Source organism: Molossus molossus, unplaced genomic scaffold, assembly GCF_014108415.1.
Source record: "Molossus molossus isolate mMolMol1 unplaced genomic scaffold, mMolMol1.p scaffold_m16_p_1, whole genome shotgun sequence".
Taxonomy (NCBI): domain Eukaryota; kingdom Metazoa; phylum Chordata; class Mammalia; order Chiroptera; family Molossidae; genus Molossus; species Molossus molossus.
In genome coordinates this window covers 116,413,070-116,431,878 of record NW_023425344.1, presented here as the reverse complement: position 1 = coordinate 116,431,878, position 18,809 = coordinate 116,413,070, and the positions used below count along the sequence as shown (strand labels likewise).

General features: G+C 38.6%; 1 protein-coding gene across 1 annotated transcript in view; it reads right to left on the bottom strand.

Moving 5' to 3' along the window:
* The window catches only part of LRRC49 (leucine rich repeat containing 49), a 192,114-nt gene that overhangs the window by 121,922 nt on the left and 51,383 nt on the right, over positions 1 to 18,809 (bottom strand). The window contains exon 8 of the mRNA XM_036263468.1: positions 308 to 369. Coding sequence (XP_036119361.1) covers positions 308 to 369 — 62 coding nt within the window. The remainder of the gene's footprint in view (positions 1 to 307; positions 370 to 18,809) is intronic.

The following is an 18,809-nucleotide window of genomic DNA, read 5'->3' as shown; positions in this document are numbered from 1 at the left end:
TAAGTGTCAAACAAAGGACATCAAAATGTATGTTGAAATTTCCATGTTTTGCAAGAGAGCAACTTTAATGTATAATTAAATAAAAAGCACGTGTTATACAAATTTCATTATTTAAGCATGATAGGCACTGATACACACCAGAGCTTTGTTTTCCACAAATAATTTAGTCACCAATGTCCCTGTTATTTTCCAAATTAAAATCTCACATGTCAATAAATTCTCTAAGGTACTTACAATCTTTATTTACAACACTACAACCCACACAATCAAGTTATTAATAAATGACAAGTTGGGAGTTTCCACTTACTTAGATATATTGTTGAAGCTGAGAAACAGACGTTGGAGGCAGGGCAAATTATCCACATCTCTCTAGAAGAAAACAGAAAGCAAAAATTTATCAGCTAAAAGCAAAAGAAATATTATAAATGTCTTCTTGCTCAGCTGATGAAATACATCATCATTTCTATTTTCTGCAACCTTGCTTGACCACTGATTTCTACTGGACACTGAGCTCCATTCTTCTCCACTGCAGATTAAATGGGAGGGTTTCAGTACATCCGCAGAATGAGCTGCACCACTCACAAGGTAAGAAACACTGAAGAGAACAGGGAGAGATGCCGCTGCTGCCTCTTTAAGCATGCTCTTGGGAAAGAAGCCAAAATGCTTCTTCAGCATTTGAACTGTAGCACAAATGTAGTATGATCAAACATTTGTTAAAACTCATTTTTAAAAGGAAGCCATTCAAATGCTTTAAATTTTAAATTTATGCAATTAGCTTTCCAAACAGTACTGAGAATTTCAAAGCTATTTACCTCACTATTCTTAATCCTTGTAAATATACCACTCAGTTACAAATGAACCCAAACAGACAATTCCTCATAAAACTAAACGCAGATTATAGTGAGTATCCCTGAAGGGCACCATAAGGGCAATTTCCAATCAAACGAGAATCGAAGGTTCTTATAATTGGAAATCTATCCTGTTCTGTATAGGTGCAGTACCCCCAAAAACATTTAAATGTAGTTACACTCAGCAAATATTGAAATCTTTGTCCCAAATTATTTTAAAAATATTTTTATTGGTTTTGAGAGAGAGAAGAAGGGAGAGGGAAAGAGAAAGATAGATGTGAGAGAAGAACACTGATCGGTTGTTCTTGCACAACCCCCTCCCCAGGTATTTAGCCTAAAACTCAAGCTCCTGCCCTGACCAGGAATCGAACCAGCAACATTTGGTGCATGGGACAATGCCCAATCAACTAAGCCACACTGGTCAGGGCCCAAAACCACTTTTAAAAACCACAAAATAGCCCGGCACTGTGGCTCAGTGGATTGAGAGAGGTCCCAGTTCCATTCCCAGTCAGGGCACATGCCCGGGGTTTCATGATCGATCCCCAGCGGGGTTGTGCAGGAGGCAGCCAATAGATATATCTCTCTCATGTCGATATTTCTATCTCTCTTTCCCTTCCTCTCTCTCTAAAAAAAAAATCAATAAAAACATATTTTTAAAAAGTCACAAAATAAACACAAAGTTACCTAATTTTGTTAAGTGAAAAGATACAAACCTTCCGAAAAGTATGACATACTGGAATAACAGAATCTTAAGAGAAGGTTTAGTAATTACCTAGTCTGCAAACTCATTATTCACATAAGAAAAAGTACACAGCTGAGGTTACAGGGGCAGCGTGGGAGTGGGCTGGGAAGGTGACCAAGGGTTACATACTATCCTAGAGGCGGAGACAGCACAAGATTCCAGGTATACTGACTTCCAGCACTCCGCTCTTTAACACACTACACACTGGCATTTCTCACATAAAATGTTTATTATTTTTAAGGGCAATATAATTACAATAATTCCTAGTTATATGAGTTTGAATAATGCTAATATAAATATATACATTTTACATATTGTTTTACATATTTAAACCCAAATCAAAACTTGTTTTACTGTTTCCATTAAGTCATAAACTGTCCTCCTTCTTCCTGTTCTGTCTCCCTTTTATTTTTTATTTTTTATTTTTTTTGGTACGTGCTCCAAGCGGGAGCTGAACCCAGGATTCTCTGGTCCACAGGCCAATGTTCCAACCACTGAGCAAAACCGGCCAGGGCCTTCCTCCCTTTTAATATGACCATTTTCAAGACCCCAGTCAGAATTTAGGCAAGTGCATTAAAATTACAGACAAGACCTGTTTTTCCAAAAAAATGATTCATCTATTTATTTTTAAAAGCTTGTTGTACAAAAAAGGTGTATGTGTGTATATATACATATACATATATACATATATACATATATATATATATATATATATATATATATATATATATATATATATGAATGATAGAATTGTGGCAGTCACATCTCATTGATTTTTGAGAGAGCACAGGAAAAGTGAATCTGGCTTAAGACATTCTCCCATGCAGCTTCCCTTGTGTATCATTCTCCAACTTTCTCTCAACCCCTTCAAACCTAAGTAGGGTAAAACAAATCTAACTGCAGTGACAAATCACCGGCTATGTACACCATTCATTTGGCATTACTGTCCTCGGGCCCACCTCTGAAAAGCCTGTTCCATAGCTGTGAGTTAGTGATTTTTAAAGTTTATCAACCATGATCAAGGAATAAGTTTGCATCAAACAGGAAGACAGCCAAAGTTTCTTCAGTGGCTGGCAGGCTCTATGTGTTGGCAAACTCCTTGAATCAGCTCTACCGGCTACCTCTCTCTGATGTTCCCAGAAATGAGAGGGGAGTAGGGTGGAGGAGGAACGACAGACTAGTGGTAGGACTCATTATACCCCAGGGCCCTATTTTCCAAAGGAAATGCTAGTGTGCTTCCTATCTGTTCTCTGGTAGTATCGAGTCACAACCTAATTGAAAGCCCTCTCTGTACTTCTGGGGAATCTCTTCTCCCAAATTCTTCCTGAAATCCATCTTAGATATTTCTGGGCACAAGCCTTGTTTGCCGACATCTAACTGGAAGAAACTGAGAAGCAGTAGCCTGAAATTCCTCTAAATCAAAGCACCTTAGAAAATACATTTGTCTCTTTGAGTTCCAGTCTACCACCTTCAGAGACTACAGACACCTTTCAAAACATATTTTTTTCTATTAAAATATAAAATCAAATTATATCAGGTAATAATTTGTGAGGAAGGTTTTTTAAAGTTTATTTGATTAAATTATAATATTTTGTATTTATCTTTATTTATGAAACAAAATTTTAACAGAAGTCTTTATCAAATTTTCAAAATCAGTGTCATGACCTGAGAGAGCTATGAAAAATATTAACAATTGAAAAACTAAAATTCAGAATTCAACTACATACATCCTTATAGCCACTATAACAGATAGTCTTTCCAGTGGTTTAAAAAGCAAAATAATTACATAATCATTTTTGTTTTTCCAAATTTCATTTTTTAAAAGAAAATTAAAACTTTTCCTTATAAGCAATTCTAAGATACTTTGTAATGGATTCCTAGCATTACAATTTGGGGTAATCAGCATTCAACAATGTGCTTACCCAAAAAGTTTAATTATTTTGGAATGATGGAGAAAGGAGAAATGGGGGTTAAAGATAATGTAAAAAAGCTAAATTCTAATAACTCTGAGAAAAAGTCAGCATATTTATTTCATTATCAAGCATTAAACGCTATCAATAGTTCTTTTCTGGAGATAAAAGTATCATAGGCAGAAAAACTATTGCAAAGAAGCAATAATGTCAACATACTTAAGATGAGAAAGTAATAAAATAAAATATTTACTTATAGAAGAATATTTATAGCTTATTAGTTATTAATCTGCTCATAGTCTCAAATTTATTATATTTAACAAAACAATTCTGAGAATCACATTCAAAACTTTCTTGAAGTAAAATTCAAAAACATTTCATATATTTTAAAAATATAATCCTTGTAAAATAGATTTAAATACAATTACTACAAGATTGTTGAGAGGTTTATAATTTTTATTCTTCAAAAGCATAATAACTTGCCATTTGATAAAATGCTTGTCCTACTGTGCTCACTGTTTTCCACATTCTTAAACGTCACAAAAGAACTACATGATTCAGCAATCTGACCATGTGTATAACATCTATTACTGGAGCTATTTTTAGAGCTGCCTCCTGCAGAGGAATAAGGAAGAAGAAAGGCAAAGACACAGCGTCTTTGGCGTGCATCAAGTAGGACAAAGATGGCTGTAATAAAATCACAGCTTCTCTCAGCTTCTTATTTATTCTGTCACACAAAAAAAGTCAAAGTAAATATATATAGAAGTAATTACTTTAATTTTGATAACTGGGAACATATTTATTAACAAAGCACTGAATAAGTTTGAAAAAGGCATAGGAAAAATAATAATTTTATAAAGGGGTTTATTAAATTAATTTCAAAATGACTACTTGCTACAGCCATCACTTTGTGACACAAACACATGAGAAATAATATGTGTAAGCCATCATATCAGTGACTCTAATCATATATTTAAATGCCAATGAAGAAAAGTCCATCATCTTGCTCTGTTATCCAAAGGCAGTCATATGCATATCTGCTTTCCATATTTGTTTACTACCCATTACATGGCAATAAATATCAAGTCAATCTAGCTGCAAGTTACTCTTCAAGTCTGCTTTTCTTCTATGCACTGTTGTAATTCCCCCACACATAGAAAAGAACAAAAGGGAACTGGAAATGAGATTAGTAAGAGGCACTGATACTCTAACTACAGAGATTTCTAGTCTTTGAAATCCAGTAGAGCTAGATTTAATAACTAGGAGGAAAAAGAGAAAAAGCCTCAATTTCATGATCATTGGCTCTTTCTCACTTGAATTTGTATTTCAATTTTACATCACATGCATGACCTAATAAGACTCATAAAAAATGGTCCCTAGAATTCATGCCCCTATCACTCCTGGCAAAACTCACTGAAAAGATACAAACTCAACTCAGGCTTTAGAACATCTTACTAGCTCAAAATACTAAATTATGAAAAAAAAAATTAGCATGAGCAAGAGTCAGCAGAAATTTCAGAAAGCAAATGTAGATATGCCAAAAAATTAATATAATCAACTGATAAAAACTATAGAATATCTTTGTTTTAAATTATTATAGAAATAAAACAAATCAAATCATGAGAAAATATGACAAAATAAATAAAGTGATCTGAGTGTTTATGAAAAAATCCAAGCTGGGACTTCTAGAAACAAAAAATAGTCATTACTAGAAACTCGATGGATGGACTAAAAATCACATTCGATCAAACTGAGGAGAGAGCTAGTAACTGGAAGACAGTACTAAAGAAGTAAAAAAATGCAGAAATGGACTTCCAGCCAAAATGGCAGCAAAGGTAAATGAGGTACTTGCCTCCTCCCATAACCACAGCACAAGTATCACTAAAGTACAGAACAACCATCATTCAGAACCACCTGAAATCGAGCTAAATGAAAGTCCTATAACTATGAGATTACAGAAGCCACCTCAAGACAGAAAGGAGGGGACAGGGCAATAAAGGGCTAGTCCCACACCCATGTGTGGTGGATAAAAATCAGGAGGGATGTCCGGCCAGTGTGGTCAGTGGTTGAGCGTTGACCCATGCACCAAGAGGTCACCGGTTTGATTCCCAGTCAGGGCTTATGCCCAGGTTGCGGGCCTGATCCCCAGTGCAGGGCATGCAGGAGGCGGCCAGTTGATGTTTTTTCTCATTGATGTTTCTATCTCTCTCTCCCTCTTACTTCCTCTCTCTCTATAATCACTAAAGGGAAAAAAAACCAGAAGGGACACCTCAGTTGTGAACATCCTCCTAAGGAGCAAGAAGTCCCTGTCCCACAGCAGGCCCCCAGCTCAGGGTTCCAGTGCCAGGAAAAAAAGTCCCCATAACTTCTGGCTGTAAAAACCAGCGGGAACTGAGGCTGAGGGAGGATGAGGTGGCTAGAGTCCCAGGCAACTCCTCTCAAAGTGTCTGTGCATGGACTTACTCAAATTTGCTCCCTCTGGGCCCTAGAGGTGGAAAGGCAGCTTGAAAGGCACCAGTGACATACAGGGAAGAAGTGAGTTGTTTGGCATCAGGGTGAGAGTTGTAGGGGCAGTTTTCTCTTAGACAGGTGTGCTGATAGAGGCAGTAGTTCCTTTTGTGAGCCTTTCCCACATGGGGCGGCAGAAGGGCACCATATCTGAGACTCCAGCAACCTGGCTCACACTGTTTGCCCTGCCCTGGTGATTCCCTGAGGCCCTGCCCCAATCAACTTACAGGCCCAGCCAGCTATTTCTAGTGGCTTTACCATAGAAATGGCCTGTCTGGGGTTATGCTTTGGATTTTCTTAAAATATCTCAAACAAGCAGCATCTGGTTTCAGTGAGCCCCATACCTCTCACTAAGTGGCCCTGGGCCTGGCACTAGCACCAGGGGGCCTTGGTTCACAGGTTGGCCTTGCCTGGGATCCTCTAAACCCAGCACAAGAAGCATCCATCTGCAAATAGCTTTGTAGCTTATGCCTGGTGGCCCTGGGTAGAACACAAGCAGTGCCCCAGAGCCAGCACACCCAGTGGACAGCTTCAGACCATGTCAAAGCACCACCACCCAACCACCTCCACAAGTGACACACTCAAGGAGTGGACTCAGTGGGTACCAGAGCCCTGTTGAAGTAAGTCTTTTTCTGTGTGGTGGGCTCCTGCACAGTTGGTCCTCCAAGGTAAGCAGAGGTCACTGGTCAGTGGGCACAGCCAGTGCTTGCAGCTGATCAGCCTGAGCAAACCCCTCCCACTGACATGCCAACAGCAATCAAGACTCAATAACAACAGAAGGGTACAGCTGGGGCGATAAAGGAGGCTGTGCCACTGGACTCTATAGTACACCTACTACAATAGGCCACCCTACCAAGCCTAGGAGACATAGCAAGTCTACCTAATACAAAGAATCAAACACAGGGAGGCAGCTAAAATGAGGAGACAAAGAAACATGTCCCAAATAAAAGAACAGAACAAAACTCCAGGAAAAGAGCTAAACAAAATGGAGATAAGCAATCTAACAGATGCAGAGTTCAAAACGCTGGTTATAGTATGCTCAAGTAACTTAGTGAGGATCTCAAGAGCAGTCAGAAATGAAGGATGCACAAACCAAAATAAAGAATAATTTACAAAGAATCAATAGTAATGTAGATGCAGCCGAGAATCAAACCATCAATTTGCAATATAAGGAAGCAAAAAACATACAATCAGAACAGCAAAAAGAAAAAAGAACCCCCCTACCTACAAAGGGAACCCCATAAGGCTCTCAGCTGACTTCTCACAAGAAACACTACAGGCCAGAAGGGAATGGCATGAAATAATCAAAGTCATGAAAAACAAGAATCTGAATCCAAGACTACTCTACCCAGCAAGGCTATCATTCAAAATAGAAGATCAAATAAAGAGCTTCCCAGACAAAAACAAGCTAAGGGAATACATTAGCACCAAACCAGCACTGCAAGAAATGTTAAAAGGACTGCTGTAATTAGCAGTAGAAATGGGAAGAAAAATAGAACCACACTAAACAAAAATGGCAATAAATAAGTACATATCAATAATTACCTTAAACGTAAATGGATTGAATGCTCCCATAAAGAGACACAGAGTAGCTGATTGGATAAGAAAGCATGACTCATCTATATGTTGTTTACAAGAGACCCACCTATCAACAAAAGACTCACATAGGTTGAAAGTGAAGGGATGGAAAAAAATTTTCCAAGCAAATGGAAAGCAAAAAAAAGCTGGGGTAGCAATTCTCATATCTGATAAAATAGATTTCAAAATGAAGACCATAACTAGAGACAAAGACGGCCACTACATAATATTGAAAGGATCTATCCAACAGGAAGATATAACCTTGATAAACATATATGCACCCAATATAGGAGCACCAAAATATATTAAAAATCTTCTGGAGGACTTCCAAGGAGAAATCGACAACAATACAATCATAGCAGGGGACTTCAACACCCCGTTGACAGCACTGGATAGATCCTCTAGGCAAAAAATTAGCAAGGAAATAGAGACTCTAAATGAAGCACTAGACCAAATGGATTTAATAGATATATACAGAGAATTACACCCCAAAACTACAGAATACACATTCTTCTCAAGTGCACATGGGACATTCTCAAAGATAGACCACATGATAGGACACAAACTAAATCTCTACAAGTTCAAGAAGATTGAAATCATATCAAGCATCTTCTCAGATCACAATGGCATGAAACTAGAAATCAATTGCAACAAGAACATGCAAAGACATTTGAACACATGGAGGCTAAATAGCATGTTATTAAACAATGAATGGGTCACCGAGGAGATCAAGGAAGAAATCAAAAACTTCCTGGAAACCAATGAAAATGAACACACAACAACACAAAATCTATGGGATGCAGCGAAAGCAGTTCTGAGAGGGAAGTTCATAGCACTACAGGCCTACCTCAAAAAACAAGAAAAATTTCTAATTGACTGTCTAACCTCACAACTTAAAGAATTAGAAAGCAAACAAAAAGAAAACCCCAGAGCAAGTAGAAGGAAGGAAATAGTAAAGATCAGAGCAGAAATAAATGACATAGAGACCAAAAAAACAATTCAAAGGATCAATGAAGCAAAGAGCTGGTTTTTCGAAAAGATAAACAAGATTGATGGACCCTTAGCTAGACTCACCAAGAAACAAAGAGAGAGAACCCAAATACACAAAATCAGAAATGAAAGAGGAGAAGTAACAACCAACACCACGGAAATACAAAAGATCGTTAACAACTACTATGAACAACTATATGGCAACAAATTCAACAATCTCAGCGAAATGGACAAATTTCTAGAAACACACAGTCTCCCAAAACTATTCCCGGAAGAGATAGAAAACTTGAACAGACCAATAACAACTAAGGAAATTGAAGAGGTAATCAAGACTCTCCCAGCAAACAAAAGCCCAGGCCCAGATGGTTTCACGGGGGAGTTTTACCGAACATTCAAAAAAGAACTAACACCCATTCTCCTCAAACTATTCCAAAAAATTCAAGGAGAAGGAAGACTTCCAAACACGTTCTATGAGGCCAGCATAATTCTAATTCCAAAACCAGAAAAAGACACTACGAAGAAAGAAAACTACAGGCCAATATCCCTGATGAACATAGACGCCAAAATCCTGAACAAAATACTAGCAAATCGGATCCAGAAATACATCAAAAAAATTATTCACCATGACCAAGTGGGATTCATTCCAGGGATGCAAGGCTGGTACAATATTCGCAAATCAATAAACGTGATACACCACATAAACAAAATGAAGAATAAAAACCACATGATCATATCAATAGATGCTGAAAAACCATTCGACAAAATCCAGCATCCATTTCTGATAAAAACGCTCAGCAATGTAGGAATAGAGGGATCATATCTCGACATAATAAAGGCAATATATGAAAGACCTACAGCCAACATCATACTCAATGGACAGAAACTAAAAACATTTCCATTAAGAACAGGAACAAGACAGGGATGTCCACTTTCGCCACTCTTATTTAACATTGTACTGGAAGTCTTAGCCACAGCAATCAGACATGAAGAAAAAATAAAAGGGATTCAAATTGGAAAGGAGGAAGTGAAACTGTCATTATTTGCAGATGACATGATATTGTACATAGAAAACCCTAAAGACTCCATCAAAAATCTATTAGACTTAATAAATGAATTTGGCAAAGTAGCAGGACACAAAATTAATGTCAAGAAATCGACGGCATTCTTGTACATCAATGATGAACTCACAGAAAGAGAAACTGAAAAAACAATCCCATTTACCATCGCGCCAAAAAAATTACGATACCTAGGAATAAACTTAACCAAAGAAATAAAGGACCTATTTGCAGAAAACTACAGGTCAATGAAAAAAGAAATAGAGGAAGATATAAAAAAGTGGAAGCACATACCCTGTTCATGGATCGGAAGAATTAACATAATTAAAATGTCCATACTACCCAAAGCAATCTATAGATTCAATGCAATCCCCATCAAAATACCAACGACATATTTCATAGAACTAGAACAATTACTTCAAAAGTTCATATGGAACCAAAAAAGACCCCGGATAGCCACAGCAATCTTGAAAAAGAAGAACAAAGTTGGAGGGATCACAATACCAGATATCAGGTTATACTACAAAGCGACTGTAACTAAAACAGCCTGGTACTGGCACAAGAACAGGCATATAGACCAGTGGAACAGAACTGAAAACCCAGAAATGGACCCAAGGCAATACGCTCAATTAATATTTGACAAAGGTGGCAAGAGCATACAGTGGAGTAAAGACAGCCTCTTTAATAAATGGTGTTGGGAAAATTGGACAGCTACATGCAAAAAAATGAAACTAGACCATCAACTTACACCATACACAAAAATAAACTCAAAATGGATAAAAGACTTAAATGTGACCCGTGAATCCATAAAAATTCTAGAAGAAAATGTAGGCAACAAAATTTCGGACATCATACGAAGCAAAATTTTCACTGATACATCACCTAAGGCAACAGAAATAAAGGAGAAAATGAACACATGGGACTACATCAAACTAAAAAGCTTCTGCACAGCAAAAGAAACAATCATCAAAATGGAAAGGCAACCCACTGTATGGGAGAACATCATTGCCAATGATGTATCAGATAAGGGGTTAATTTCCAATATATACAGAGTGCTCATACAACTCCACAAAAGGAAGACAAAGAACCCAATTAAAAAATGGGCAGAGGAGCTGAATAGACACCTCTCCAAACAGGACATACAAATGGCCAAGAGACATATGAAGAAATGCTCCACATCACTAATCATCAGAGAGATGCAAATTAAAACAACAATGAGGTATCACCTCACACCTGTCAGAATGGCCGCCATCAACAAATCATCAAACAACAAGTGTTGGCGTGGGTGTGGAGAAAAGGGGACTCTAATACACTGCTGGTGGGAATGCAGACTGGTGCAGCCGCTATGGAAAACAATATGGTGTTACCTCAAAAAATTAAAAATTGAACTTCCATTTGACCCAGTGATCCCACTGCTGGGAATATACCCTAAGAAGCCTGAAACACCAATCAGGAAGAATATATGTACCCCCATGTTCATAGCAGCACTATTTACAATAGCTAAGATCTGGAAACAGCCCAAGTGTCCACCAGTAGACAAATGGATCAAAAAGCTGTGGTACATATACACAATGGAATACTATGCAGCGGTAACAAAGAAAGATCTCTTATCCTTTGAGACGACATGGAGGGACCTGGAAAGTATTATCCTAAGTGAAAGAAGCCAAGCAGAAAAAGACAAATACCACATGATCTCACTTATATACGGAATATAATGAACATAACAGTCTGAGGAATACAATAGACCCAGACACATGGAAGTAGGGCACAGACTGACATCCCTCAGAAGAGGGGATGGGGGGTGGGAGGTTGGGAAGGGATAAACCACAGAACTTATATGCATGTATGCATGACCAATGGACATGGACTACTAAGCCGGGGACAGGGTGGAGGGGGGTGGGGTGGGGGGTGCCAATGGGGTAAAAAGGTAAAATATCTGTAACAAAAAAATAAATAAATAAATAAATTCATAAAAAAAAGAAAAAAGAACCCCCCCAAATGAAGATAGTATAAGGAGCCTCTGGGAAAACTTCAAGTGTACCAACATTGACATCACTGGGGTGCCAGAAGAAGAGAGCAAGAAATTGAAAACCTATCTGAATAAATAATGACAGAAAACTTCCCTAACTTGAGGAAAACAGACATACAAGTCCAAGAAGCACAGAGAGTCCCAAACAAGTTGAACCCAAAGAGGCCCACACAAAGACACATCATAATTAAAATGAAAAAGGTTAAAGACAAAGAGAGAATCTTTTTTTTTTTTTTTCAAATCTTTATTGTTGGATGTAAAATGTATTACAGATGTTTCACATTTTTCCCCCATTGACCCCCTCCTCCCCATTCCCGCCCCCCTCCCAACTTTTCCCACACTATTGTCTGTGTCCATTGGTTATGCATATAAGTTCTTTGGTTTATTTCTTCCCACCCCCCCAACCCCTTTCCCTTTGAGGTTTGTCAGTCTAGCAATGAATTTGTGCTTCTTAATCCCTTCACCTTTTTCACCCATTCCCCCAACCCCCTTCCCAACTGGCAACCAACAAAATGTTCTCTGTATCTATGAGAATGTTTCTGTTCTTCCTATTCATTTTGTTTGTAGATTCCATTGTTGATAGATATGTATTCATTGCCATGTTGTTTGTTCATACATTTTATCTTTTTCTTCAAAAAGACCCTTCATCATTTCATATAATAACGGTTTGGTGGTGATGAACTCCTTTAACTTTTCCTTGTCTGGGAAAGTTTTTATACGTCCATCGATTCTAAATGACAGCTTTGCAGGATAGAGTAATTTTGGTTGTAGGTTCTTGGTTTTCATCACTCTGAATATTTCTTGCCACTCCCTTCTGGCCTGCAAAGATTCTTTTGAGAAATCAGCTGACAGCCTAATGGGAACTCCCTTGTAGGTAACTAACTGCCTTCCTCTTGCTGCTTTTATGATTCTTTCTTTGTCTTGAACCTTTTGCATTTTGATGATGATGTGTCTTGGTGTGGGCCTCTTGGGGTTCATCTTGTTTGGGACTCTCTGTGCTTCCTGGACTTGTATGTCTGTTTCCTTCACCAAGTTAGGAAAGTATTCTGCCATTATTGTTACAAACAGGTTTTCGATTTCTTGTTCTCTCTCTTCTCCTTCGGGCACCCCCAAGATGCGAATGTTGGCACGCTTGAAGTTGTCCCAGAGGCTCCTTACACTATCCTCATTTTTTTGGATTCTTTTTTCTTTTTGCTGTTCTGATTGGGGATTTTTTGCTTCCTTATATTCCAAATCGATGGTTTGCTCCTTGGATTTACATACTCTATTATTGAAGCTGTGTAAATTATTCTTCATTTCAGTTAATGCCTCCTTCATTTCTGAATGTGCATCCATCATTTCTAACTGGTCCTTTTTTATGCTCTTGAGGCCCTCACTGAGTTCACTGAGGTTCTCACTAAGTTCATTGAGCATCCTTATAAGCAGTATTTTGAACTCAGTATCTGTTAGGTTGCTTATCTCCCTTTCGCTTAGTTCTTTTATTGGGGTTTTGTTCTGTTCTTTCATTTGGGACCTGTTTCTTTGTCTCCTCATTTTGGCTGCCTCCCTGTGTTTGTTTCAGTGTATTACTTAATGAGAGGTATGGGGCTCGCTGAGACCAGATGCTGCTCATTTGAAAGAATTTAGGAAAAATCTGAAGCAGGATCGAAGACCGGCCAATCCTATGGTTAAGCAAGTGGCAACAGCTTGGGTGGGCTTGAAAGTTGGGCGGGGCGGGGCGGGGCCTCAGGGAGTCAGCAGGGCGGGGCTACCAGTGTGAGCCAGGTTGCTGGTGTCCCAGATATGGCTTCTGTCTGCACCCCCCGGGAAGGGCTCACCAAAGGAACAAAGGCCTCTTACAGCACGTTTGTCCCCGAGGAAGCCCCCTCTCCAGCCCTCGCTCCAGTGCCAAACAGCTCAGTTCTTCCCTGTATGTCTCTGGCGCCCCTCGAGCTGCCTCCCCTCCGAGCTTAGAGGGTAGAGTCCGATAAGTCCGTGCACGGGCCCTTTAGGGAGCTGCCTGGGGCTCCAGCCACCTCAGCTTCCCTGAGCCTTAGTTTCCGCTGGTTTTTCCAGCCAGAAGTTATGGGGACTTCTCTTCCTGGCACTGGAACCCTGAGCGGGGCACCTGGTGTGGGACGGGGACCCCTCAGTCCTCAGGAAGGACCTTCCCAGCCGCGGGAGCCTCCTGATTTTTATCCGCCACACGTGGTGTAGGACCAGCCCGTCTCGCCGCTGCGCCGCCACCGCTGCCGCCACCCCTCGTGCCGCCGCCCCTCCTACCAGTCTGGATGTAGCTGCTTTTTTTAAATTCCGTAGTTGTAGGACTTCCATTCAGCTTGATTTCAGGCGGTTTTGAATGATGGTTGTTCTGTAGTTTAGTTGTAACTTTGATGTGGTTGTGGGAGGACGCGATACCACGTTTACCTACGCCGCCATCTTGACCAGAAGTCCTAAAGAGAGAATCTTAAAAGCAGCAAGGGAAAAGCAGTTAGTTACCTACAAGGGAGCTCCCATAAGACTGTCAGGTGATTTCTCAAAAGAAACTTTGCAGGCCAGAAGGGAGTGGCAAGAAATATTCTAAGTGATGAAAAACAAGGACCTACAATCAAGATTAGTCTATCCTGAAAAACTATCATTTAGAACCAATGGTCATATAAAAAGTTTTCCAGACAAGAAAAAGCTAAAGGAGTTCATCACTATCAAACCAATATTATATGAAATCTTGAAGGGTTTCTTTAAGAAGAACAGAAACAGACTCACAGATACAGAGAACATTTTGTTGGTTGCCATCTAGGAGGGGAGTTGAGGGGATAGGTGAACATGTGAAGAGATTAGAACAGTGGTTCTCAACCTTCCTACTGCCGCTACCCTTTAATACAGTTCCTCATGTTGTGGTGACCCCCAACCATAAAATTATTTTTGTTGCTACTTCATAACTGCAATTTTGCTACTGTTATGAATCGTAATGTAAATATCTGATCTGCAGAATGTATTTTCATTGTTACAAATTGAACAGAATTAAAGCATAGTGATTAATGACAAAAACAATATAATTGTATATTGTGAAATCTTGAAGCATGGTGTAGCATGGTAACAGTCTTAATATAACAACAGTAAACTACATTGCTACATCTTGCGACAGTATGCGTAAAAAGCCAATGTCAGTACAAAGGCTGAGATTGCTTCTTTCTCACCAGATCAGAAATTCCCGCGGCAGTCTTTGCAAGAGCACAACAAAGATCATCGTCCATAACAAGTCTACTTGTATATTTAGACGTGATAACCAAACAAGCTGAAAAACCCTATTTCACAAAGATATGTTGTTGGAAATGGAAGAAGAAGGTGCAACACAGTCTCAGACAGAACACAATATGACTACAAACACTTGATCCAGAATTTTGTAACTGGCATTGTAGAGAAATCAGTTCTTGCTGCATTGCTGTTAATAAGTTCAATGAACTCCTCGTGCTGTCTCAGGAACATCTTCAACTTTGACTGTGAATGGGCTTCTAACAAGTGCAAATGGGGTGTCAGGTAGATTTGGAAAGTACAATGAAATCTTGTCTGCAAGCATGTGCAAGTGTTCTTTCACAGAAAGTATCATCATAATCCTTTTATCTGGTTCAATGTCATGTTCCTCAAAGAAAGCACATGAGGTAGGCAACATGTAAATTTTATTTTCATCCAATTTTTTTTGCCAAAGCTGAAGTTTCATTTGGAATAATAGGATCTTTTCAGACAAATCTTTTCAGGCATGTTGCATTTGGTCCTTGCAGTGACAAATTTAACTCATTTTAGATAGCAAAGATGTTAACCAAGTAAGCTATTTTCTGCAGTTCACTTTTATCGCTGAAAAGTGCTTTGAACTGTGGTCTTGCTTTCTGATTAAAAAAGGTTTTGAGTTCATGATGAAGCTCAAAAACATGTTTTAAAATTTTTCCTGTCGACAATCATCTCACTTCAATGTGAAATATCAGAGCACTGTTCAGCACATCCAACTCGTTGCACAGTTGCGAAAACAGTCAACTATTTAAAGTGCTAGCCTTTACAAAATTGACAGAACTTATGACACTTTTCATTACTTCTTGTAACTCTTGTGGCAGTGTCTTCATTGCTAATATTTGCCAATGAATCATACAGTGAGTTCTGACAACTTTTGGTGACTCATTCAGTACCAAACGTTGAAATCCAGATGAACATCCTAGCATAGCTGGAGCACCATCTGTGGAAACACCACAAACCTTTTCCCAAGAGATCTTATGCTCTTTCAGAAATGAACCGTGTCAAATACATCACGTGCAGTGGTTGTCATTTCAAGAGATTTGCAAAAAAGAAACTCATCTTTAAAGTCGCCATCATTAACATACCTCACGTAAATCAGTAACTGTGAACAGTTTGCAACATCTGTAGATTCATCAAGCTGGATGCTAAATATTGGAAGTGGAGCAGATTTAATTTCCTGGATTACCTGATCAAGAATATCAGCAGACATGTCATCTATTCTTCTGCAGACAGTATCGTTAGATAAGGATATTGCACTCAATTTTGTAACAAATTCGTCTCCGATCATAACTCAAACCTTTGGCCACTGGCAACAGTAAATCCTCAGCAATGATATGAGGTTTCATAGCTCTGGCGATTCTGAGTGCCACCAAATATGAAGCTTCAATGGCCGCCACGTTTTGTTTGTGGTACTTGCCACCAGTGTTAAGTCTGGCTTTCTTGAGTCCATCAGCTTTGCTTCTAAAATAATTGGTATCCTTGCTGGCAAAGCTCAGATGCTTGCTATCAAAACGGCATTTTAGTTTGTTCAGCTTCATAGATTTGGCTGATAGAACTTCACAACAAATAACATTGCGGTTTCTCAATTCCTTCTGTAATTATTGAGGTAAAACCATACTGTAAAAAATCCTCACTACATTTTCTTTTCTTAATGTTCTTCTCTACACAATCCATTGTCATGGGATAGTTTGCTAATGAAAATAATATATAACAATAGCTTTAATAAAACAAAAGATGATATATGGCATAGTTTAGTCAATACAGTTCATTAAAGTTTCCTATGATTTACCATTCTCTGTGTGTTTTTTTGTTTACATACCTGTTACTATCACAAGGAGGCAGTATTCACATCAACCACAGCTGAATATAAAACGACCGATCAGCATCCACATTAAGTTCACATGGTACAGATATTTTTTTTTGCAGTAGTTGATGATTTTACAGTACATGATTTAACATTTAGCCAGTACTTATAATTCATGAAGTGTCGTTTTACTTCCAATACTGCTGCTTTCAACACAGTAGCTGCTTTTAACAGAGTAGCTGCTTTCTACACAGTAGCTACTCTCTACACATGTGTTTCTGGTCTGCATAAGTACATTATGGTGCCAACCCGCTCACATACACCTGTATTTGTACAGGGTGTATGTGATGGGGTTGGCATGATGATGTCATCATGCCAGGTACTCGTATGTAGACGTATCTGTATGTGGGTGGACCTGCCTGGAGACGAATACAGGAGCAGTGTCTCGGTTCCGAAGACCCTCAGAAATATGTGTTTTCCGATGGTCTTAGGTGACCCCTGTGAAAGGGTCATCCGACCCCCAAAGGGGTTGCAACCCACAGGTTAAAAACTGCTGGATTAGAAGTACAAATTGGATGTTAGACTGATAAATCTCAGAGGGAAAAGGTGTGGCAGGAAGAGATAAACCAATGAACTTTTATGCATATATGCAGAACCAATGGACACAAACAATAGTGTGGGGAAGGCAGGAGGGGTGCTGGAGCAGGGAGGAGAGGGTCAATGGGGTAAAAGGGGATACACCTATAATACTTTCAACAATAAAGATACATTTTTTTTTTTTATCCTCACCCGAGGACATTTTTCCATTTTTTGTACAGATAGAGTGGGAGGGAGAGAGAGGAAGAGACAGAGAGAGAGAAACATCGACGTGAAGGGACACATCGAGTGGCTGCCACCGCACAACCAACCAGGGCCGGGGACAAACTGCAACCGAAGTACGTGCCCTTAGCGGGAACCGAACCCGGGTCTCTCGGGACCGCAGGCCGACGCTCTAACAGCTGAGCCAAACCGGCCAGGGCAAAGATACATTTTTTTAAAAATGCAGAAATGTAGAACAGAAAAATAAGAATGATGAAACTTTGAAGAAACAAAAAATAGAACAAGAAGGTCCATACTATGAATTATAAAAAGTAGAAAGAAAGAGAGAAAATAAGAGGAAGCAATATTTGAAAATATAAGACTCACAATGTTCCCATAATTAATGAAAGATATGAATCTGCAGATTCAGGCAACACAAATATTAGGTATGCTAATAACATTACCATATTTAATTAAATGTAAGATGCCATCTTACAATTATTTTACATAATACTTGGTGAAAATGAACTTATAATTAACCAATCATAAAATAACCTATCAGTTAGAATTTTTATTTCATCATTGCTGAGAGTTCTTATAGATTTACTTAACCATATATTTTTAACCAAATATCATTCTTATGCATACATAAAAATTAAGCAAAATCAATTCATTAAATAAATAAACTCCCAAAATATCTCCACTTACTATAAGACTAGAGTAGTTACAAAGTGTAGTTTTGGCATAATGGTAGACAAATAGATGAAACAGAAAAGTCCAGAAAAATATTTATTTAATTATAACTAATTTTCAACAACAACAAAAACCAATTCAATTTAATGGGGAAAGCAAGATATTCCCAATCAAAGTTTATGGAGCAAATAAATATCCCTATGTGGGAAAATGAACCATGATCTCAGCCTCACACTGTACATAAAATTTAAAGATGGATCACAGACCTAAGTGAAAGGTAAAACTATAAAATATTTGAAAAAAAAAAAACAGAGGAGAATATATTGTGATACTGGGATAGGAAAATACTTTTTGGACAAGACAAAAAAGCACTAATGATAAAAGAAAACAAATGAATAAACCGTACTTCACAAAAGTTTAAAGCTTTGACATATCAAAAACATTGTTAAGAAAGTGAAAAGACAAGCCATGCAGAACGTGCAACTCAGTACAATTATCAAACAAAGAAACTGAATCTAGAATAAAGGTCCACTACAACTCAATGATAAAAAGATAAACAACCCAGCCCTGGCCGGTTTGGCTCAGCGGTT